The sequence below is a fragment of the Pygoscelis adeliae genome, unplaced genomic scaffold (genome assembly GCF_000699105.1).
Source record: "Pygoscelis adeliae isolate BGI_AS28 unplaced genomic scaffold, ASM69910v1 Scaffold88, whole genome shotgun sequence".
NCBI lineage: Eukaryota > Metazoa > Chordata > Aves > Sphenisciformes > Spheniscidae > Pygoscelis > Pygoscelis adeliae.
This window is the reverse complement of record NW_008825616.1, coordinates 4,053,965-4,077,821: the sequence shown is the minus strand read 5'-3', so window position 1 is coordinate 4,077,821 and position 23,857 is coordinate 4,053,965. Positions and strand designations below refer to the sequence as shown.

The window sequence follows — 23,857 nt, the reverse complement described above, 5'->3', positions numbered from 1 at the left end:
TCTGGTCCCTCTCTGCTCGTCAGCCTCTACGTGCTGCTAGAAACCCGTTTGCGTCATGCTCTGCAGAGAGGGGAAAGCTGGCCAAGGGAAGCAATACAAAATCTGCATCTGGAGGTTCATTTTGCAGGGAGCTGCAGGGACTTTCACACACGTATAGAAACTTATTAATAATAAACAGAGTCGCCTGGAGCATTCATACATCCTGCGTAGGGGTTAGTGCTTCCAAGTCAGGGAAATGTAGCAGATGAGCAAAGAGGGACTGCAGGGGACCCAGGAACATCAGCGTAGGGCTGTACCCAGAGCCGTGAATCCCAGGAGAAGGGGACGAGGAATTGCCTGCCCCGGATTCGGGAGAGCCAGCCCAGAAATCAGAGCCAACAAAGGCTGTTATCGCTGGCAACCGTAATGAAATTAAAGAGATGCTTCACTATCCATCATCAGGTGTGTCAGTTTTCAACACTTAACAGCTGGAAGTTAAACCTTTTCTCGGCTGCATTTCCAGTCATTGGCTTTCAATTTCAGGCACAAGGAAGGGAATTACTTCAGAGGTACTGCAGGTGAGATTTCCTCCCTCCTGCCACACATTTCCGTGGCAATGCATCAGTAATGAGACTTTATGCGTAGCATCTTCCTTGCCAAAACAGAATAATTAATTCAGTTCTTTACCTAGTTACTTATCCAAAATTGCTCTGGGACAGTGGGACAGAGACTAAGCCCGTCGTTTTCTTCGGTATGTGACAGCGACATGTTGCACACCACATCACATCGCCACCCCTCCTTGCAGATACGGGTTATCCGAGGGGCGAAGCATCGTGCCAAAATCTCACCAGGAGTCTGGGGGTTGTGCTCAGCCTCTCCAGGTTTGGTCCCAGGGCTGTCCAGACTTTCCTTTAGCAGCTCAGTGTGAGGAACAGATGCGTGGGGCACATTTCAACTCAATTCAGTTCAAGTGGTGTTGGATAAACCCTACTGCACCCTTTGCCGTAGGTTCAGTCCCGGAGTGAAGAAATGAACAGAACCACGCAGTGTGTGAGAGTAACGGTATGTGAAGCATGGGAGGACTGAAGAAAAGAGCCCCTTCACTTTCACAGCCACATGAATGTGTGTTAGATAGAGATACAGACTCCTTTTTGGCATTTGTCAGACAACAGCAGTTTTTCAAGGCTGTTTCTGACAGCGTCATATGGATTTTCCTTTTATAACAATCTCTCTCATGGAAATCCCCATTGGTCCCTGCTATTCCAGCGAAGGAGACTGTCTAATTCAGCTCATTTTCCCCCAGGAAGATCCAGCTGATTATGCAATAGCAATGTGTACCAGCACGTTAATGGTGCTTGGCACCTTCCTGGGCTGCACGGGAGGCAGGGGATATTGCTGTCATTATGGAATTAGTCACGCTGGAAACACCGCAGGGTTTGTTTAATCCAAGGAGAAAATTAAAAATTTGTTGGGGTGGGGTGGAGGGAGGCAACAACTGCAGCTTTCTGAACCAGATGGCGATGGAGCTATGACAGGACCCTGGCACCTTTGCTGGTGAGGGGGTGTCCCAGGGCCTCCCCATTCTCCGGGTGCCTGTGGATATTAGTGGGTTTTAACTAGCTGCAGGCTGGAGTTTAGGGATTTTTCACTGTGCAGGACCCTGACAGCTGTTTGGCTGGATTTTAGCTGGTATAAATGGTCAGGTCCTTGCAGACCCCCATGGGAGGAGAAGTCTGGAGGGAAAGACCCTGCCTCGCCTTTGCTGCAGGTGCTCACCGAGGGGACACGTTTCTGGAGAACGCGTTGGGGTCACGAGTTGGGGATGGTCTCCTCCTGCTGCCGAGGAGAGGATGGGTCCAGATCAATGCTCCCTTCTCTGCTGTTCTCCAGCTTTCATTGCAACACTGCACCCAAGTCTGTCACTCTGTAGGTCCCCTCTGCCTCCCCCAGGCCTCTAGTGCCTTCATGGTGTTGGGTACCACTGCCACACGCTTCCCCCAGCATCCTGTCCTCTGGAACCAAAGACCCAGCCTGAGGGGCCACCAGCCAAGTGATCTGGGTCTGAGCCCTAGTGTCTGACCATCTCCTGGCTGAAAGAAAAGGTGTGTTGGCTGCAGGTGCCCCACGAGGTGTAGCCAACTCCTTTTGACTCCTTTTGAGTATGCAAGCCCTCCCCGTGCCCCATGCCACCGGCTGTGTGCTCAGTGCCAAGGAACCGCTGGGATCGGGCCAGCTGGAGATCGTCTGCCTCCAGACTCCCCCTCCCAAGCCAAGACGTATCGGTTTTGCAGCAAACTCAGTGGCTGCTTGTCCCCCACCTGCGCCTGCACCAGTGCTGCTTAGATTTCACGTGCTGTCAAGGGGCTTCAGATGCTGCCACCTGAGCCACCCACACCATAACCCATCTCACGAGTTTTCCTGCTGTGTGCAAGGTGCTGACAAGGGACATTTTCTACTCTGCCAACCTGGTTGCTTCTGGTACCACAGAAAAATGGCTGCAGCAAATCTGGCAGTGTGGTGGAGTGTGTCCCCCTCTCCCATCTCCGTGGGACATGGAGGAGAGCTCCCATCAGCGGTCTTCATCTCTCACTCGTGGTGAGAGGAAAGCAAGACATGGTGGGGATGTGTGCTCCCCTGCTGGGTACTGCTAATTAACATAAGAAATGGTACCAGAGGCTATGAGGCATTGAACTGAGTGTAATTAGCTACATGGGATTTGCTAAGTGTCTCGGTCCAACAACAAGCAGGAAACCTCAGGGTCAGCCGAAGAGCTGCCGTATGAAAGCAGAAACCCGCCGAGGGATGCTCGGTGCTGCTGTCCAAGCCCGCGGATCATTTTGTGCCCGACACAAGGCTGTATCGGGATGTACGCAACGGCCCAGTTCCTGCTCCCTGCCCCAGCGTGCCAACAGTGCAGACATCTCTCTCCTCCTCGCTGCAGCTTATTTAATATTTATGCACCCAAATGCTAGGGAATATCCTAATACTTCATGTGCTCAAAGGTCCAGATCTCTGCCGTGATATTTTGCTGCCTGGGTCTCCTTTCCCCTTGCACCGGGCTCTGCGTAGGTGCTGTCGCTGGGTTGGTCTGGTCTCCTGCACGGGGGTGGGAACAAGCTCCCCAGCTGGTGTCTGGGTGTCTCCTTGTCACCTCCATTTGCTTCTCCCAGGCACAGAGGGCGGGATGCCCTGGGTGAGCACCGGCACTGGATTTCATCATGTCATCTCCCTTTGCAGGCCTAGTGAATGCCAAGAGGTAGGTGTGTCCAAAATATGCCCAATGAATCACACCTCCAGAAGCGCCTGGTTTTGTCCACTGAGCATCCAGTGGCTCAATAGTAGGTGTCCATAGTCAGACCCAGACAGCTTGTCACACCCCACAGGACCCATGGGCTTTAGGGACTGTGAGCCCAAGGTAGTAAATATCTTATGCTGCTTCTGGTCTCCATGGGCACCTCCTTGTGAGGGGCTGAAATTAAACATGCCTGGTTTTATCTATCCTTTACTGGGATAACAAAACCACCCATTTTCATCTCTAACGGTTTTGGAAGCCTGGGACAAAGGGATTTATCCTCAAGAGGCTAAAAGAGAGGCTGTAGGACAACCCACCTCTCTCGGACAAGCCAAAAGGGGACAAAAATAGCCTCAATCCCACCAGAAGCCTGAACCTGCAAAAGCAAATGGGGTTTGTGATTCATGCCATGGCCGGCTGCCCACAAGGTTTGCACAGGACCGTGCGCAGCGGCCAGTGGAGCTGTCGGGTTTCTGGCCCCGGCTGTCATGAGTGCCTGCAGGAAGGACGGACCCTTTCTGAAACATGCCAGGACTTGGAAAGGAGCGTCACGTCACGCCTGGCAGGAGGAACCCGCTCCAAACATAATGCGGCATCTGTTCAAGGCTCCCTTTGCTGTTTTTGCATGTGCGGATGGTGTAAAATGTGCTTTTTCATTTTGCTTTTAAAAAACCCCACACACAATGAAACACGAAGGAAAGGGCACCGGAGGCACACTGGCAAAGGGGTGATGGGGAAAGGGAAAACAAGGCAGCAACCAAAAATCTATCACCAGCTCTAACTCAATGTCAGAGTTGTTTGGTCCTGTTACTGCTGTGTGTGCTCTCCTGCTTCCAGCCTGGCAGTCCGTGCCTTTGCTCTATAAAACAGGAGTCAAGATGACTCATGGGAGTGATGAGGTAAAGGCTCTGGTGACCCATCAAGCAACACCAGCGGCTTCACGGTCAGGATCTGGGGCTGTGATCAGCAGCAGGCAGCTCGGGGAGGAGCAGAGATGAGTGTGACAGCCCGCCTGGCAGCTTTGGCACCGAAATAATCCTCCTTCCCAGGACTTCTCACCTGGAAGGAGCCTTTTTAATGCTGATTTTAGGCATCTTCTGCCCCACCTTGATGGAAGAGGAACAGACCTGTACGGCCAGAGATCAAGAAAGCCCCAAATGAGAAAAAAAAAAAGAATAATCTTTGCTCACTTAATGTTTGATGAAAGCTGGTTCTGTCTGAGCCCAGAGTGATTCGGTTTAGCCACAGTGTGCACGGCAAATTTCTTACATGCATTTGCAGATAGAGGCTGAGCCTCTTGGGTTATGCTGTTATCTCATGAGCAATCACTCTTGTCCATGCTGGGGTAAATGAGAAAAATTTGGGGATGAGGGAAGGGGCTCCGGGTGCAAGGGAAACCCCAGGAATGGTTTTGAATGGCAACTGCGATTGCCTGCATTGAGTTTTGCCCAGAGGGTGGGACATAAATGCTCATCTCCTTTGCAAACAGGGTGGGAAATTCTTTAATCGTCCATCTTACATCTCAAAAAAAAAAAAAGTTCCTTGGGCAGGAAAGCTTCATCTTTCCCCATTCCCTGTGCTTGCAGTAAATAAAAGCTGCTCCCTGCTCCCTGCTACTTCTCTCACTTCTCTGATCTCTGGTGTTTCTCAGCCCCGGTCTCACACTAGAGGTTTGAGCTAAGTTCCACAGCTAAAAGCAAAGAAGACGGGATGGGGCTTTCTGCAGGGCAGATGCAATGCAGGAAGACAGTACATGTGGCTGGGGTGGGATCGGAAGGGCTGGACACGCTCCCCCCCGGCTGGAAGCACGTCACTGGGGCCCCTGTGAGGGCTCCCATCCCTCTCTGCTTTTCCTCTCTTTGGGAGAGAGGAACTGGCACCTCCCTCTGGAGGGTGAGATCTTACCTGTGCTCCCTGAGGTGACTGTCACCCAGATGTGGGTAGGACCGTGCCTTGATATTTTGGTAATTAACAGCTATTTCCTGAGAGAGAGAGAGAGGAGAAGGGGGGTGGGTGGGTGTGTGGGTGGTGGTACGGATAACATGGCTCCTCTGGGCCCCAAAGCTTTGGCCAAGCTCTCTCTTGGCAAATCGGCCCTCCTGAATGTTAGCTGGGAAGGTGCTCCGACTCTTCTGAAAATCCCACCCTCATGGCATCACGCGGAGGTCCCAAAGGAGGGAGATCGGGGCAATGCAGCGGCATATCAGCCCCCCAGGCTGATGGGACATGTGGACCATCATGCTGGATCCAGCACTGGGTGCCCATTCGCTAAGAGAAACTCTGGGGTGGTTGTGGCAGGTACCCTAGCTCCTTTCCACCTGCAAGGCATCTACAGCAATGGGATGACGCGTAAATAACGGCACTGGCCAGTTTCTCCCAACAGCATGGGGCGAAATGGCACTGCGGCTGCACCGTCAGCTGAATTCCTCATCTGTAAGCCTCATTTCTCCTGACATACTGCTCTGGACACAATGTGAGGTCCCACTAATGCTGCTTCCCCAGAACTAAAGGTCATTTACTTATATCTGACACCACTGGAATCGCTTTTCTGAGGTTGGTGCCATGGGGTGAGGGGTCCAAAAAATGAAGCAGATGTTTCAGCTTTCCAAAGGGAGAACCTATCGTGTAGATTAAAGACAGTTAACTAAAAGACCCAGTTTCCCACCCTTGCAAACTAAAATACTGTGTTTATCATGCAGCTTCAAATGTGTCTTCCCCAACATGGGTCATCAGCACCTTACAGATTTAACCTCACTGTAAGTTTATGAGGAAAGAAGGTAAAAATTAGGCAGCTTTTCTGGTCTTTTGATCAAGGTAAGTTATCCTTCTAAAAGAGGTTGTCGTACCTCAAACAAGCCATGAGCACCAGATGGAAGTTCCTGCATGGTGGCCACTTGGAAGTTAGACTGAGCGAATGCAAATCCACTTCTAGCCTCGACAAGGTCCACGGGTCTCTCTGCTCTGCCCCTCGGCACTGGGAAGTGTGGAGCAGGGACTGGTCAACAGCTACTGCTTAATTTTGCTGAGGATGATGCTGTAGCACACTGCGCTGGCCTAACGCAAGGGCTTAAGTTTAAATGATAATATGCAGGAGAGTCCTGAAAGGGCCTTTTTATATTGGCTTTTAAGGGCTTTTGTCTTTGTCTTAAAAGCACATCAGCTATGTCTGGACTGTTAACCTAAACAAGACCAGGGCCAGAGCACGGGCTCCTGTGATCATCCACAGCATGATCCATGGCATGTGCGTCGTCCCAGACCAATTAATTCTCCCGCAGACGGTGCCCAACGTCATCCCCAACACGCAGGCAGGACACTGCAGCCCTGCTCGGGGTAGCAAGAAGGTGAGGATGTGAGCTGTGCGGTGCAGAAAGCTGTCCCTGAGCCATTTCATTTTCGAGTACAGATGTAGGATGCAGGCTCACCTCTACGTGGGAAAATAATGCCCTTCCCAAAGTGAGCCAAGGGCATCGTTCCCCTGCAGACCTGCCTGGGCTTTAAGGGTAGATGGATGTTTTGGGAACTATGAGCCAAGACAAAAATAAGCTAGAAAAACAACCTGGGAGCCAAGCCCTGTGGAGTTCCTCAATGCCTCATTAGCCTCCCAAATGCCTTGTCCAGTCTGCCCAGAAACATGCTGAAAATGTCTCCTCTGGACTAAGAGCCTCCCATGAAACTGCCGGCAGGGACCTGGCCACCGAGGCTGGCTTTGCGTTGGGACCTGTCTCCACCACCCATGTCCTAAGTCACTGGTGCTGAGCTCCACTTGCATGCCTCGTGAGTGAGCTTTTTTTTTTTTGGAGTCGTAAAAACCCAATCAAGAACTGGAATAAGCTGATTAGGTCCAGGTTGGGTTGATGCAATGAGGTGGGAGTGATGGGCAGAGCGTGGCCATCTCTCTGCTGGGGCACTGTGGGCGAGGGGTGCATCCCACCGTCCCCTCCCATGGCTGCGGACTGGTCTCTCAGGTTGGGTGAGACCCTCCACCTCACATGCTGCTGATGGTCACCACCCGGCCCCCAAAATCTTCTGTAAGAGAAAATTTTTGAAGAGGATGGGGGGGGGGAAAGTCCCCTTGTTTGTTTGTTCCTTCCATCTGTGTTTGGAGAGAGAGGATTTATGGATGTCAATTTGACTCCCTGTCTTGGCTTGGCTGATATGTTTCTCCCCATCCTCACTTCAGCGCCATCAAGGAAGAGTTCAAACAAGTGCTTGGGCCTTATGCTAAACCCTGGGATGTGGAGGGAGGCACACTGGGAACAGGAAAGCCATGCATGGAGCATGCAACGCCATGTTAACGGCCGTCCCTCCTACAGCTCTTACCACTGAGAGACATCAGCACGCTTAAGTCCACCTCTGCCTTACAGACAAGGAGGTGGAGGTCCCGGCACAGCCGGTGGGAGAGGCAGGGATGGGAAGCATGTCCCCTGCGGGCTGCAGGGGTCAGCCCCGGGGATGCGCAGCCCCGGCGCGCTTGCAACGCTCGCCGACTCCGCGCAGCTGCTCCCCTCATCTGCGCGCATTCAGAGCGGCTCCATTCAGCAGCACCGCTTCCTGGAGCTTGAAAGGGCTGCTGATTATTTTTAATGAGCCTTCGCCTTGCTGGAGGTTTGTTTCGCACTGATTGCGTGGGCAGCGCTGTAGCCGCATCCCACCAGGCAGGTTCGCTCGCCCTGCACTCCCCGGCACTGCTCGGCACCTATGGGGAGCTGGTGGGGGGAAACCAAGAGGTTTGGGGAGCAAATACACAGGTTATGGAGTGATTACTGCTGTACCCCACTTGACAATGAAGGTGTACAGGACCCCTACAGGAATGCAGGGTCCCAAAATGGAGGAAGGCAGCCTTCCCTCCAGCCTCGCTCTTGGAGAAGGTTTGACCTCCACAACGTTTGCCCAGCATCCAGGGCATGGCACGATGCCCACCCAGCTTGGACCTCCTCCCTCCCATCCCACCTAGCAGCAAGGTTAGGACATTTGGGAGATTCCTCCCTTGCCCTGTAGCCTTCCCGCATGCCTGCCCCAAGAGCCCAGGGCGCCATTCAGCTCATCCCAAAGCATGGCAGATGATTCACATCCTAAAAGTGCCTATATCAGCTCCAAAGGGGCCCGGGATAGACAGCTGAGCTGACTGCCTTTGGATGCTGGATCAGGCCCTTTATACTCTGGGAAACTGAGTAGCATCCCGGCCTTGCGGGAATTAAAACTAATGTGATTGATAGAGGGTGATCTTGCAGCGATAGCAGTGCAAGGTGCAGCGCTTAGGGCTGTCGCTGGAAAACCACCAGTTCTGCTGAACGTGGGGCTGCTCCATGCAGTAACAGCCTCATTCATTAGTCCATGGAATCTAATGGGATGTACCCTCTTGAAACCTGCTACCCAGCTTTATTTTTTCATGTTACTCTTGCTGCAATTTTTTTTTCCCTGCGAAATTATTTAAACAGATGGCTGAGCTTGATATTAATATACTTATTTCAACATTTGCATAGAGCATCTGTTAGGAAAAAAAAAAAAAGTTTTGCAGGTTTAAAAAAATAATTTTTTTTTCATCTTTGACTTGAATTCCAAGAATCTGAGAAGACGACTACCTCTTCCAAGAATGTATAAAAGCTTCATTTATATACCAGTAGGATGCCACTCCACTGAAATGTCACTCACTGGTAGATGATTTGGAAGGAGAGAGGGAAATGAATGTATATATTACAGAACTGATCAAATCTAGACCAAAAAAAGGGGAAACTTTTAAAAGCAAGCTCCCAACCTAGTCTTTCTGCCATTATTTGGGTCAGTCAAATAATTTAGAGCCAAATTGTCTCACTTTCCTCCTTAAATAGTTCCTCATTTATTTAGCTGTTCTGCCTTCATTGCTGATGTGGCATGTGGTGGTCATCTCCTGGACATGTCCTGAGTTCACAGCAGGCTGAGCCCCCCTTCCCCTCCGCTCCTGCTCCCTTCTGCCTTCCTTGGAAAGGAAAGCAGGGGGCACAGCCCAGGTGGGACCACTCATGCATCCCTCCCCTCCTTGGCTTGGCTGTTCAGAGGACCAGGATCTCAAGGTACACGTGGTGTGTCCTCGAAGGGTGGTCTAGATGAAGCCGTTGAGAAATCGCATCTTTCTCTTAGAGGAGATCTGACAGTATTTCTGAATCCCATATACCTCTGTCTTCCCCAGTAAAACAGTCTCCTACAATAGTTTTGGATTATTAATTTTTGGACTAGCCCTCAGAAGGGCCGTAATAAAAATAAAACCTCATGAAGACCGATGTGGTTGATCACTGCACATTAACAAGGGGTCATTCCCTTCTGTCCAAACTCTCCGGGTCACCTCCTTGTTAAACCTGCAGGGCCAATGCTCTTCTTCCACCCAGAGGACTAGTCTGATGCTAAGATACTTTATTTCTTCCTTTTATGACTGTATCGAGCAAAGCTGAGTAGTAAACCTCTTTCTGGTGTTTTCAGCTGGCCTCCACTGCATGGGGTCTGGTCTGATGAACTTTAGTAACGATGTCTGCCCATCACTGAAAGCTGTAGGTTAGGCTAAGCTCTCAATCCATACCTGCATTTGTGTAATTGCCTCCACAACAGGATTTCCTGCTAGTTTAATACTGTATGTTTTTAAGAAGGTGCCTTTCTTCGTGCCTTCAATTTTTATTCTGTCTGCTCCACTCAAGTAGCACGGAGGATGCGGTCCAGGCAACCCATCCCCACGCTTTGACTCACATGATGGAGACTCTGATCTCAGCAGACCTCAGCTGTAACGGAGCCACCCAACCTACCGCAACGTTGATTCAGAGCAGTACCTTTGATCTGGAGTCGTTCTGGATTCGGCCTTTTCCCTTGGTTTTATACATCACTGTATCCAGAGGCACAATGGTCTAGGGTATTAGAGGCGAGAGGCAGTATTATAAATCATAGCACGTACATGCTTTAATTATTTTGTCAAAATGATTTATAAGCTCTAACTTACTAGGAAGTACCAGGCTGTACCTGTGGACCAGTCTTTCCTGGTCCTTACCTGTGTTAGCTCTGAGGACTTGATCCTCCCCTTTTCCTCCCACATTTGTGCTCAGGGGTGGTACTTTTTTGAGTCAAGCAACCCCTTAGCTTGACAGCGACTACGGAAATGGACCCGAGACTACACAGATATTTTCCGACTCGAGCCAATATGATACACGCAGCCCCTGCCATCCCCCCCGCCATGCACCAGCCATCCCCACACCAGGGTAACTCCGTTTATCCCGTAACAAACTTTTCTGGCAGTGTGTCAGTTCAGCCAGAGTAATAAAAACCTACATCCATAGCAGAGGCAACGCCAAAAATACCTGGCATAAATAACCGCATCCTAGCACACAGGTAACGTGATTGTGATTTAGGTCCCTTGCAGTAAGGGAGGAGGGAGAGGAAGAGATGCTGCTTTTTGAACATTTTTTCCTCTGTTTTCACTTTTTAATGACCTACTTAGCCCATTGCTGAAGGGTGTAATTTATGGCTCCGAAATGTAACCGGGGTTTGCAGCCTCCATGCTTTGGCTCCGGCTGTTTTATCACTCAGTTCATTCCTCACAGTTTTGCATGACAGCACAAGGGCTGAGTGCGATGAATGGTATGCAGATAATAACAGGGGAGAAAGGTTTTCCCTCAAAGTCTGAGCGCTGGTGGAAGAGCGAAGGGGAGGGAGGATGGAAGGGAACGTACTTGGGGGAGGCTTGGGAGAAGCTGTGAAATGCCTCTGGAGCATTTCTGGGTGGGAGATACACAGAAAGAGAGATGTCGGAGGCCGTGTGATGGAACCCAAGGGCTGGATGCAACCCTGCAGGCACTGAGGGGCAGGGAAGTCACATCCCCTTGCACGGGGATGATGGGGTCAAAGGTGATGATGGTCATGCAGGGGTATCCCATCTTCCACCCTCTCTGTGCAGACCCTGGCTGCTGAGACTGAACCCAGGCATGTCTGTAAGTGTGCACATGGGTCCTGCTCCCTTCCTGCGCGGTGAGGGCTTTGCTCTGGGCTTGGGCTGGCCCTACATGCTCCAGCCTCAGACCCCGGAAAGTGAAGGGACCCTGCAGGAAAGCTGAATGCTGTGCATGAAAAGGCAAGGAGGCACCCCTACAGCTTCTTTCATCGCAGCAGTTTTTGAGGTGTCGAGTGAAGACGTTGCCCTTTGGTGGAGGGAGGGTGGGGGGAGCGGGGAGGAGGAACTTCTGCCTGCTCTGCTCCTCTGCACTGAGCTGCCTTCCCTGCAGGATCCAGCGCTATATTTAGATGAGAGGTAACATGAGGGAGGATTGACACAGCAGAGGACTTGTTTCCTCCTGGTCGGGTTTCCAGTCGGGAGCAGAGCAGTGAAGCCTTGGGACCGGTTATCTCCTGCAGACGGACCCGGAGGAGGCTCCTGTTTGTGTCCAGCGGCTGGAGCTGTGGTCCTGCGCCTCGGCGGCTCTCCAACCTGATGGGATCCAGGTTTTGTCAGCAATAGTGGGGCCAGGGCTGGGTCACAGCCCTCGGCTCTGAGCTAAAGGATGAGGTTAGAGTTCCTGTATTTCTCACCCCAGCTCCACCACAGACACAATTTAACACCGCTAGAAAATGCTGAGTTGTGGATTCCCTTTATGCCCATGGTAAATCTTTGGGGAAGGTCTGAGCCAGGCTGTGGAGAGGCATCCACACCCATTCCTGTCCCTGATCTCCATATACCCGCTCAGAAAATAAAACCATGCAGCTTTGCCTCCCTCCTGCTTTTCACAAGAGTCTGGCTCCAGAAATGTGCTCCCTTGCTCTGGCCATTTCCGTAATTAAAGCAATAAGTAGTGGATGTGATTTAAATCAAGCCTGAGCTCTTGAAAAGCCACCTGTGGTGTTAAAAGCAAGTCAATAAAGTGTGTTAATAGAAGCGTTAACATTTCAGCAGCATACAGGCAGCGTTAATTATGACATTCCCCATCAGGCAGGTCGTTCTAGTGTCCCTCAAGGAACAGGCAGTGGTGACAGGTTTTGGGTCTGAGCGTTGGGCTCAGCAGCAGCGCAGGTCATGAGGGGAACAGTATCAGGCTGGGCAGACAGAAAGCATGGGAGAAGCAGTCTGATTTGCTAGTTAGACCCCTTAAATGCAGGCTGGTATCCCACCCTGGGTCCCAGAGCCACCTGCTATCTGCTATTCCAGTGCCTTCAACTGGGATTTAAACACGTCTTCTGCACACCGGCAAGGGCTGGCTTGAAATCACCCCGCAACAAGAGAGTGGACTAAACCATCCTTCCGGGCATCAGTACCATCACCCTGGGGAACAATCTCTACAGGCTGTTTGCAGCTTTTGCCATCTGTCCCACGGGTTGTCTGTCCTGCTGTAGGCTCCCAGTGGTCTTCTCTGGCATGACCATGCAGCTGGTCCTTTGCTCATGAGGTTGAGTCCAAGTTATTAATTTCATTTTTCTCCTCCTTGGCAGTTGGAGGTCCTCTCTGACAGGCACGAGCCATTAAAGGTCCAGGAAGAGGTATTCCAGCAGCAGAATGAACACAGGACCCTCTACCATCAGCCCCTGTTATTCCAGGGCTGGTGAGTTGGGATACTTGGGAACAATTTGGACCCATCCTGGCTCCAGAAGCAGTGCAGCTACAGATGTGTTAAGATGTGCTGGGCCCAACTCTGCCCTGGGCTATTGCAAATACCTTTGCCCACCTAAAGACTTACTTTACCCAAAGACTAGAGAGCTCAGTCCACGAGCAGTTTGATATTGATATTGTTCTAATGGGAAAGCAGAGGAAAATGGAAACGGGAGAATTTTACATTTGCAAGTGCCAAAATATTCAAACCAAATAAATTTGTCCTGAATTTACTGTCTGGAAAAGCATTGCAAAATGCTTTGCTCTTCCAGACTGTTGTGATGTGTCTGCTCACATGTTCACAGGGACAGGCTCCAAGGAGAAACAATGACACCAGCACCTTCTCAGAAAAGCCCTGAATTAGCAAGATGCTTGGGACACGCTTAATATTAAGCATGTGCTTAAATCCATCCCCCAACAGCACAGCCCTTAAACACGGTGGGGAATCCACCCTGGAGCCAGCCAGTAGCTGATACTCCAGAGCCGTCGTCTGGGACTTAAAACATGTCCTCAAGTGCTCTGCGAGGCAGGGGCCAAAGTCCCACTGAGTCAGCTGAGTCTCTGTTTCTCCGTTTTTAATTAAATTCCATTTTTACAGTAGGAAAAAAGTGCTCACGAGCATTTGATTAGACTTTTTTTGGGTTTTGATTGGCATGGGACAGAGGACATGTTCAGTCTGTCATTAAACATCCTCTGACAGCTTCTAGAAGTCAAATACTTGTCTTAAAAAATGTGTGATATTAGATTTCTCTCTCTTCCATACTTGCTGCTTCATGATTTTGCCTTCTCCAAGTGAGCCCTCAGTGTGTATGGAGGACAGAGAAGCATTTCTGCTTGCACTGCCCCATATAGTGAGTGTTTTACACAGCATAGACCCTCTTTCTGCAGAGCTTCAGGAGAGCTGGCATCCTTACCTCCCATTATACGTGGGGAAAACGAGGTGAAGAATTTGAGTGAATAGACCAAGGGCATGTAACAAGTTGGCAGCACAGCTGGAAATTGGGATACTTTCACCCTGGCTCCTTGGACCGTGCCCTCTAATACAAACTGAACTCGGGATGCAGGTATTTCTCTCTAAGGATGAAGTTATCCTCTTAGTACATCAACCAAAATGGCAGTGTCTGACTTGAATTTTGTCAAATGAGTGTGTGGTTCAGAAATTCACAGACACAGGAGCCTGGGAGAGCCTGTGGGACACGGAGAACAGCTGGTGGCAGAGTCAGAGGATGGAAACATCCCAGCAGGACTATGTCCTCTTCTTCTCCTGGACAGGGTGGATAACACAAAGGGGCGACACAATCTACTCCTGAGGCAGGTCAGCATCCGCACACCGCCTGGGGCTTTAACGCCCCAAGGATGTTTTGCTTGGTCTGTGTCACCTGCAGATCCATGCAGGATCAATTTACTGGTGCTGAGGCGGCTCACGGACATCTCCAAGGGAACAGCAGCTCAAGAGGAGCTCCCTGAGGAGGAAGTTTGGGGTACAGCAGGATGTGCTGGTTGTGTCATTCAGCACCGTGGGTCCTGCCAGCAGACGGGGAGAGAGCACATATCTGTGCTAAGCTCTTTCGCAGCCCCTGTGATGAAGCAGATCGTGGGTGGATGAAAAAACCAAGGAGGGAGCGAAGGAGTTGTGGAAAAAGGTTACCTCTGCATCCGTCCAGGACGCCTGCACAGTGTGCTGCTCACTGCTATCACAGGAGATGCCACCTCTTTCTTCAGGCCTCTGCCTCTTGGGGGTTCATGGATGGTGCCAAATTCCCTTTACTTTTCTCCTCCTCTCTCTTTAAAAGAGTTGCAAGCCCTTGAGTGGTTTCTCCCCTCCGTCTTTCCTACCAGCATTTTCATTCAATGTGGTTGGGTCCCTCACTGTTGCCTAAAACAACTCCCTGCTTGCAAATGTGGCCTCTCAACCTATCCTAAGCTCCCAAGATTGTCCTGAATATGGAAGAAGGGGTCCAGAGAAGTGGGCCATGCCTGGATGCCCCCTGGACTAGGGCTGTAGGTCTCCCTCCCCCAGCCTAGATGGGTGCCAGCTCACCCCACGTCATTCTCTGAGCTCTGCAAGGGGAGGAGTGGAGTGCTGGAAGGAGAGGATATGGTGCAGGCATGCCATCGCGATGGACATGCCAGTCCTTCCTTCTCAGATCATTGCACAAATATCTCCCCTGCTCCCTCTCACTGTCAGGAGGAAGGAGATCTGCCCAAGCAAATAATTTTTGCCCTCTATAAGTTCCTTGCCCAGGGCTTGACAGCAAAGCCCACTGCCCGCTGCAGTGCAAGAGCTGCCTGGTCCTCCCTCGTAAGACCCTGGTCTCTGCCTGTCTCCATCCCTCACCTTTCATTCGATACCTTAAACTACCAATTTTTAGTGCAGGGAAGATCTTGCAGGATGTATAGAGCCTGGTTCTCTGGTCTTTGATTTTTTCTTTGGTACTACTTTCACATGAATGATTAAAGCCCTGTGATAAGCCATCCCCTGCCACTCACCACAAAGGCAAACTTACTGTTTCCATCCTGGCTGCTCTGTCTGTGTTCAGACTCTTCAGGCATTTCCTTACTTGGCGTTTATCACTTCCAGTATATCTACATGGACTTTATTTTTCTTACTAAGACAGACTGAAAAACCATCAGTTTCTCGACTGCTGTCCCCTTGGCCTGTCACTAAATATTCTTCAACTTAGGATATGCTCTTGAAAAACATAGATTCAAGTTCTGCCTCTCTTGGCTGCCATTTAGCTAAGATATATATGTTATTATTCATCTCTCCAGTGTCTCCTCAGAAGCCAGTCCTTCTACTCGCCACCATGGCTGGATTCCCCCGTCACATATGTCTCCCTTTTCCCTGGATGGAGATGTTTTTTATTGCCTCTTGCTCGCTTGGCTACAGAGAGAATAAAACCATCCCCGCAGTTACCACACTGCTTTGAAAGGTGCAATGGCCTCATTTCTCCAGACTCCAGTGCGAGCTATGGCTGCCAGTGAAAACGAACATCAGCGGCTGCAGGCGGAGATGAGCTGCAGACACGAACAACGCCAGACCTGCAGAGCTCAGCAGGTTTTCTCTGGAGACCTAGTGGTGATGGAGCGTGGTGGAGCCCATGAATCACCCCTCACCCTGAGGGTGAGGCAAGGGCTGACAGTGGTGATGGGGTGGGCAGCAGCACCAGAGGGAACTTCTGCCACGGCTGCTGACTGCAAAGTGGGGTGAGAGCTCACACAGCTATCTGTTAGTGGGCAGCAGCAGCAGAGGGAACTTCTGCCACGGCTGCTGACCGCAAAGTGGGGTGAGAGCTCACACAGCTATCTGTTAAGCAGTTCTTTGATTTTCCCTGATGTGCAGTAATAAATTCACTCAATTCAGCTCAATTAACAAACTTCTGGGACCCCTGAATGCATGCAGCAGAGAGTGCAAGCTTGGTGGACCAAGCATGGTGGTCAGAGTGGGGCCACAGGGGAAGATGAACCCACTTCCCTTTCTCTCCCACTTGTTCCAGTTATCTCCTTGGTACTTCCACCTACAACGGGGGAAATGTCAGCTAAGCTTCAGGCACTGACTCCCCCGAGGACTTTCCTCCATGGGGCACCCCAGTGGGGCAGGGATAGGCTTTTCGGTGCAGGAGGAGGATGGCAGATGGCTGAGAGCTGCAGGGTCAGCAGAGCATCCTTGTCTCAGCTGTGGGGTGAGGGCAGGCACCCGACCCTTCCTCTGCAGGCAGAAGGAGCAGACATGGGCATGGCTGGAGGGCAGAGCAACAGCTCCTGCTGCTGCACCGGGGACCTGCCTGCGCTGCTGGGTGTTTAATTTCAGCATCCTTCTGTCATCTCCCCAACTTCACTAGACGCCAATTCACAGTCCTCTTGCTGGCTTCCTTCTCCCAGAAGCTTTGAACCACCCAAAAATTGTAAGTCAGGTCCCACAGCACCTTGAGATTAACTGGGGGGAAAAACATCTCCATCGAGTTTTTTTTTAAAAACAAACATACGTGGGGTACTTTTCCTGGCTGGCTGCACTACGTAGGGTTGGACTGTGTAGTGCTTTTCACTTTTTCAGTGTTCCTTGCAGTGATGAGAGACTCATAAAATCATCTTAAAAACCAAAGAGAGATTTTGCATACAGTTTACAGCTCCAGGAGCCATGGGCTTATTTAAATAAAAAACCAAATAGATTTCTGACGTGATTGGGGAAGCTGGGAAAGCAGACTCCAAATCGTACACAGGCTTGTTATCAAATGTCACCATCACCAAAACAGACCGAAAGAAGGAGAACCCCAGGAGAGTTAAGTCCCCTTGCAGAGCTGAGAACGCCAGGGCTGCAGAGCCCGTTGTTCCGCTAGTACGTTGATTTGGGATGAATACTTAGAGATACAGTCATTTTCCTAAGCAGGACGTCAGCTGCTTGATGCTCATTAGTGCTAATGAAAATCATACAGCCCGAGTTTGTGCTCCAGCCAGTAATTCCTCCAAGCACTGCCATTTTCACTGTCATCTCGGGGAAGAAGCTGGAGCAGAGTCCGAGATATTGAACTTTAAACCGGTACCAGTTTTAAATGAAGCAAAGCCATTGTAGAGTATGCAGAGGGGTTTATTAGGTTGCCCTTGAATTTTATCCAGCTGGATAGGAAGGGACGAAAGCACCTGCCTTTATAACAGTCCTAATAAAAATAAAATAAAAGTGCAGAAGTCCTCACCAGACTGTTAAGATAATTGCTTTGGGATGCCTGCACGGGGAGAGCTCTCATCCTGCCATGTGCCCATGGGGTCCATGTCCCACTGACCTCTGCAGGGAGGGTGACACACCAGCCCCGTGCTGCTCTATGCATGGGCCAGTAAAGCTGCTCCTCCATGACATGGTGGAAACTCTCCCTTAAAAGCGTGACTCAAACCTTTCCGCTTTCTTACCCGCTCCGGGCAAGAAGCCAGGTTAAGGTTTTGTTGGTCAGGAGTGTCCAGACCACAAGGATCACACATTTCCTATGTGATCTTAGCCAGTCTATTCACCTCTCAGCCTTAGCTTCCTTACTTTTAAAGTCTAGGCAATAACAGCCTCTTAGAGGAACGAAGCGTGAGGATTCATACGTTAATATTTGTAAGACACTCGAGGGATACGTTGAGGAGGTCCATAAAAATGTCTAGCAGCAATAAGTAACGTTTTTCTGGGCATATCTTGAATTCAACCAAAGTTGCTATTGGTCCCAGAACACCTGCGGGTACTAAGCCTCGGGGACACTTTCCTCAGCTCCGTAAAGATGGACAAAACGTGAGGAAGGAAGAAAATCTCATTCCTTCGATGGGTCGAGATTTCACTCACGACTATATATATATCAAACCTGCACTAAAATCTGGATTAATTCCCAAAGATTTTTCCATTTTGGGTCTATTTCTTCAATTTTCCCTTTGGTGACCATGCTAGTAGCTGGCTGGATCTGAAGTATTCACTCATTTGTTCCATGATTAGCAATGACTGAAGTGCGTGACTCTCTTGACAGGTCTCAGCAACAGCTTTCATTTCATGCAGGCTTGGGGCTGAGAGTCCCCACTTGGTTTGGTTGCTCCATTGGAAACACAGACTGAATAGCAAAGGCGTCAAGGGGGAGAAACCTAAAGTTTACACTCACATAACTGGGAAGAGAATTTATTCCGAAACATGCTATTTTAGGCCTTATTTCCACATTGAAAGAATAAGACCACTGTGGGGAAAAAAAAAAAGGCTTTTACGGAAAAGTGACTGTCTGATGGTGGGCAGTAGAAGGTGATCCATGGCTTTATTAATGAATAGGGTGGTGCTCATGAAACTAAATCTGAAAGCGTTTTCCATTCTAGGAAAGCACTGGAAAAACCTGGCTCTTGCAATAAGACATTACTTCACTTGCTTTGCTGGTGTAATCTATTGCTTTGCAAAGCCATGCAGTCTTGCCTGTGCATGCAACCACTAGCATGGTATTGGGAGGACTTCTCTGGTTGTCTTTCTGGATGGGTTGTCTTTTCATGCACTGATTAAATATGCAGCACTGTGGAGTGCCTGCTTTTCTGCATGGGAGCCTGGAAGTCTTAGGTCCAGGGAATAAGAGGAAGAGCCTTTTTCAATTACATCTATTTTATCAGGGCTCCTGGTGGAGGGATATGCTCCTGGGTGCAAATGCAAGAGTTTGGGAGAAGCTGGAGAAGTGCAACGGGGCCAAAAGCAAAGCACAGGACCTTGTGATTTTGTCCATCTACAATGAGAAGCCCTGCTTGAGCGGTAAGAAATAGAGAGGCTGGCACTGCAGATGGCTTGCAAAGGCACCTCTGCATTCCCTGCCTCCCCGCTGGATACAGGGATGCCAACAACCAAACACTCATCTGTTCCTGTGCTGCCTGGATTGCACCCGGATGGCTTGCAAACTGGTGTAAGAGCTCAGCCTTGGCGTGGTTACAGGGGCAGTAAAGCAACGGTGACACCATCCTCGAAAGAAAGAGCTGCTGAGGACATGGGAATTGCTATAAATAACTTCTTGTAGTAAGCTGTGCAGCCCCCACACAGACGGGCAGAGATGTGCCTCAGGCCAGCGTCCTGAGACTCATGATTGTTCAGGCTTACCTCTTACAAAGCCAGGAGGGAGAGGAGAGCTGGATTAGGCCAGACCGTTGAATTTTAAGGCTTGTGAAATGTGGCCGTCAGGCCTTCTGTGTGCATATTTGCACGATGCAGAAGCAAACATAAAACCAGCTGAAGCCCGGGGCAGCCCAAGCAGGAGTCCTGGAGGGTACAGGACAAGACCTTCTGCACTTCTGGGAGACAGCTTGTGGAAACAGATGTGCTCTGACAGAGGCTGGTTTCTGTAGCTGGGAAAAGAGTGCAAATCCCAAAGCAGAGGGCCCTCGACAAAGTGCAGCTTGCTGCCAGGGATTCCTCCTCCCTCCCCCTCTCCCTCCTCCGAGACACTGACACTGGAAACGGTCCTGCTGATTAGACAGCGTCTGAGCTGACGAGCACGATGCTGGAACACGGAGTACTGTTCTGATGCCCACGTTTTCAGAAGGAAGTTGAAAAATTGAGGAAGGTGCCAAAAACAGCCACAAAAATGATACGAGGGCTGGAAGAAATGGCTTACAAGAGACTTACAGAGCTTGTGCTGTTTAGCTTATTGGAAACAAGATTGAGAGGACATTATAGCACATAAGTACCTTCTCTTAAAAAAAAACACCAAAAAACTAGGTACTAAAGGGGTCTTTAATCTATCAGAGCAAGGCATAGCGAGAACCGGTGCTGGAGGGCAAAGCCAGACGAACTCCAGCCAGGAAAAAGGATTTGTGTTTTCCCCCTAACTGTGAAAGTAATAAACTGCTCCGGGGAGGCGACCACTCTCCATCTCCTCGGATTCAGGCAGATCATTTTCTGATGCTGCCATCAGTTCCCGGGTGCTGGGCCTCAGACAGATGTGGTCTGCTCTATTCTGGATCTTGAAGGAGAAAATGCAATGATCCCTTCTGGCTTGAGGCTTTCTCATCATTCGCAGCAAGGCAGGAAGAAAGAGACCTGCTGTTACGTATCCACAACCCAAAACACAGATTTACCACTCAGAAGCAGCCTCATGTCCTCTGGCAAAAAAACCCCACGGTCTGATCTGCAGCTATGGACCATCCCCCGATGACTGAAGCACCAGTGCCCAGGGAGTCAAATGTGGTGGGACGTGACACTGGCTGGTTTTCTCCTTCGTGTGCTGAAAGACAGCGAATATCAGGCGAGCCTCGGTTATACTGTGGGTGGTCTCAGGATAGACAGACCCTTGACCCACCTGTGAGATCTTTCCCTGGTGGGACTTCCAAGCTGGTGCCCCCATAAGAGGCCGTGCATGCAAAGCCCTTGCCTTTGCTCTGTGGCCAAAGCTATATCAAAAATAGCTCCAGGCTTTGCATGATGCAAATGCCTGAATTTCTGAATTGAAGCAGCCCCCAGAAATAGGCAAGGGCCAGTGGCGTGATTGCACATACCTCCGTGGGGCAGGGCTGGCCTAAATTAAGGGCTGACCGGAACAAGAAAATGACCTACTGGAAATAGCCTGGCCCTGCTCTACCTGTGTGCCGTTTCCACCTGCGTAACGAGGTGTAAAACATTCCCCAGTCGAAACATTAGCTTGTTTTTATGCTGTCTCTGACTAGGTGTAAATACTTACTCAAGGCATGGACAAGAAAAAAAATAAAGCTTTAAATGCTTTAACATTCAAGAAAAGTACTCTGTGTACCAGGAGTTTTAGTGATCACTTTGGGAGAGCCAAGTGTCTGAGCAAATTAGCCTTGGATCTGAACAGCCTTGCGAACGGCTGTCTAAGAGTGAGCAAATACCATATTATTAAAGACAAATGAAAGTAGCAATTGAACTGAAGAAGACAAAGAGTTTTGCTCGTGTAGATGCTTAACAATTTTTTCCTGTGAGCGCTTCTGAGATCAAACCTGATAAGAGCCAAGCCTCCTTTATATTCATGGGCCGCCTAACGATTATTTAGTGAAGGTCTTATGCAAATTACACGCCACAATCCCCACCGCTATCGGGAGCTAGCAGTTCATTTCAGTTTGAAGATTATGGTGCAGTGTGAGACTTATTTGTTCAAGAAACGCTCCCACTCTAACCTCCTCGAAGGGCTCCATTAAACACAGCGCTTCCACGTTTGTCAGGAATGTGTCTCCTATTTCCAATAAACACAATAGCTAATTAGTTAGGGAGAGGGACCCAAAGAAAACAAACACGGTTGGAACAGAGACTGGAATTTCTGTAGCCTTTGAAATCCAGAGGAGGTTTTTGCAGCTGGGGAGCACGATACCAGGCGAGGACCATCTTACACCGTTCGGTCAGGCACCCGTAAAAGCCAAGACCAAGCTGCCGTGGCAGAGCAGAGATACACTCCCTGTGAGCCCAGATCGCACCGTATGTACTCAGAAGCCCATCCAGACTTGTGCAAATGTGTTCCAGAAGGGCTTTAGCCCCCCCTGGGGTACGATATAAATTTTCTTTTGTGAGATAATGAAAAGGCAACATGCTACCTACTTTCCCTTCAGTGTACTTTCTCCCTGAACCTACTGTTAAGGGAATTATTTCTGTCCAGCTGAGTCCTAAATCCTTCCCACATCATCACGGATAGGATCTGGCAGTCATCACACAGAGCATCACCCCTAGAGCATTTGCCCAGTGGTCAAAGAGGCCACGTCTAGGCTGTGTGAAACAGGGCATTCAAAACCCCGTGTGCTCATATGAAAGCTAGTGCTGTGCAGTCCTAATTCCCTGGCAGGCTGCCTGAGCAGCCAGATGTGTCTGACACATGGCGGGACTGATGGCATCACACCATGCAAAGATCCCTGAGCAAGCCCGAAGGGCAGTACCAACAGAGAGAAATTAGCTCAATGCGTGAAGATCCATGGGATACCAGCTGCAGCAAGGCATTTTACTCCTCTGCTGCTGATGCCATCCACAGAGCAAGGTCGTTCAACACAGACTAGACATTTCTGTGCTGTGCTCTGTAGATGTGGCCTTTGGAAAGTTCCCCAAGGCTGTTTTGTGGCCGTTCCCTTGTGGCTAACGTGGAAGGCTCCTCGCTGCCTACCTGACTTCTGCAAGGCTTAGCATCAGGGGATCAAGTCTCGCCATGGGTTGCATGGGAACTGCAGGGGCATGGGCTGCAGACTTCACTGACACTGCGATTTTGATGTTGCTGCTCAGAGCCTGACACCTCCACATGGATCCGGTGCTGAGTCCTCACCCTCATCAGCCCTAAATTTCTAGTCGAAGCAATCTCTGCATCGAGCCTGCTCTGCTCTGGCTCTCTAGATAGCTAATCTTGCCTGGGACTCCTCCTAGCAACAAATATGTTTGTGCCCAACATGATAGTAAACATGAGAGGTGGAGTAAAAAACATGCAGAGCCAAGAGAGCTGAAAGAGGGGGCTCCCTATCTTGAGCTGAGTAGCTGGCTTGGTTTTTTTTTTTTTAAGCTTGGACTGAGTTCATGAGCAGAACAAGGCATCAGATGTTTTCCCCTTCCTTGTCCACACGGTGTGTCATCCGCTCTGTAAGACTGCGTCGGCTCTGCCAGAGGCAGCAATGACTGCCATGGCCAAGTGGGGAGTGTGGTGCATTCAGCAAACACACAAAACTCCTCTCACAACTTTGCACGCTGTCAGGATCCTGCACTTGTATTTAATCTATCCTTCTTCTGCGGCTTTTTTAATGTGGTGGTCAGGAAGGGCCAGAAGCTGGAATCACTCCCTTTTTATGCACCTCGGTCTGAATATATTTGTTATATATTTTACTTACTACATATATGTAGATGCAGCCTGTGAACATCGAAAATGCAAAACTGTGATTTATGTTTTCAGTACAGCTGGATCTGAAAAGTGGAGAATGTGGCACATGCTGTCAAACCCAGGCTCCCAAAGTCCGCCCTCTGAGTCTTTGCTCTGTGCTGATGAAGTTGTGGCTAATGCATCAGGATTAAAGAGGGTCAAGGTCAGATTTACACCCACTGGGCCAAATCGATACCCAGCTAAGACCATTGATTTAAATGGCTGTTCAGCATAGTGAGATCTGAGAGGCATTGGAGTAGACAGGTTGTCTCTCATACTTACTGCACAAAGTGACCCAGGGGTCTGTTCAGATCTTTATAACAAAAGTCCCCAACTGCTTTTTTGCAGCCTTCTTAAGGAATAGCATCCGAGGAAGAAGTATTAGTCAGACTCCAATAAGCTGAACCCATGTGCTCTCTGGCATACACCTGGTTCCTTCCCTCCCTGCCCTGAAATCATGCCAACAGCGAATCTCCATGAGGTTTTGTGGGCACCTGATTGTCTGCCACTGTTCACCCCGGGAAGCCCAGATCCGTCCTTCGTGGCACGGCCACTCTTCGAGGTTTGGCTGAGCCAGTTCAACTCATGACGTTGGAAGAAAACTATTCCTGTGTTTTTTCCTGGCAAAGTTACTTGTCTCTCTGAAGCCGCTCACAGTGGGGTTCCGCAGCCACAAGG

At 49.9% G+C, this 23,857-nt stretch overlaps 1 protein-coding gene across 1 annotated transcript in view; it reads left to right on the top strand.

The window, feature by feature from the left end:
* The first annotated feature begins 5,665 nt into the window (after positions 1 to 5,665).
* GARS (glycyl-tRNA synthetase) overlaps positions 5,666 to 23,857 on the top strand; it is a 127,847-nt gene continuing 109,655 nt past the window's right edge. The window contains exons 1-2 of the mRNA XM_009333317.1: positions 5,666 to 5,704; positions 6,424 to 6,612. Of these exons, the coding sequence (XP_009331592.1) occupies positions 5,666 to 5,704; positions 6,424 to 6,612 (228 nt within the window). The remainder of the gene's footprint in view (positions 5,705 to 6,423; positions 6,613 to 23,857) is intronic.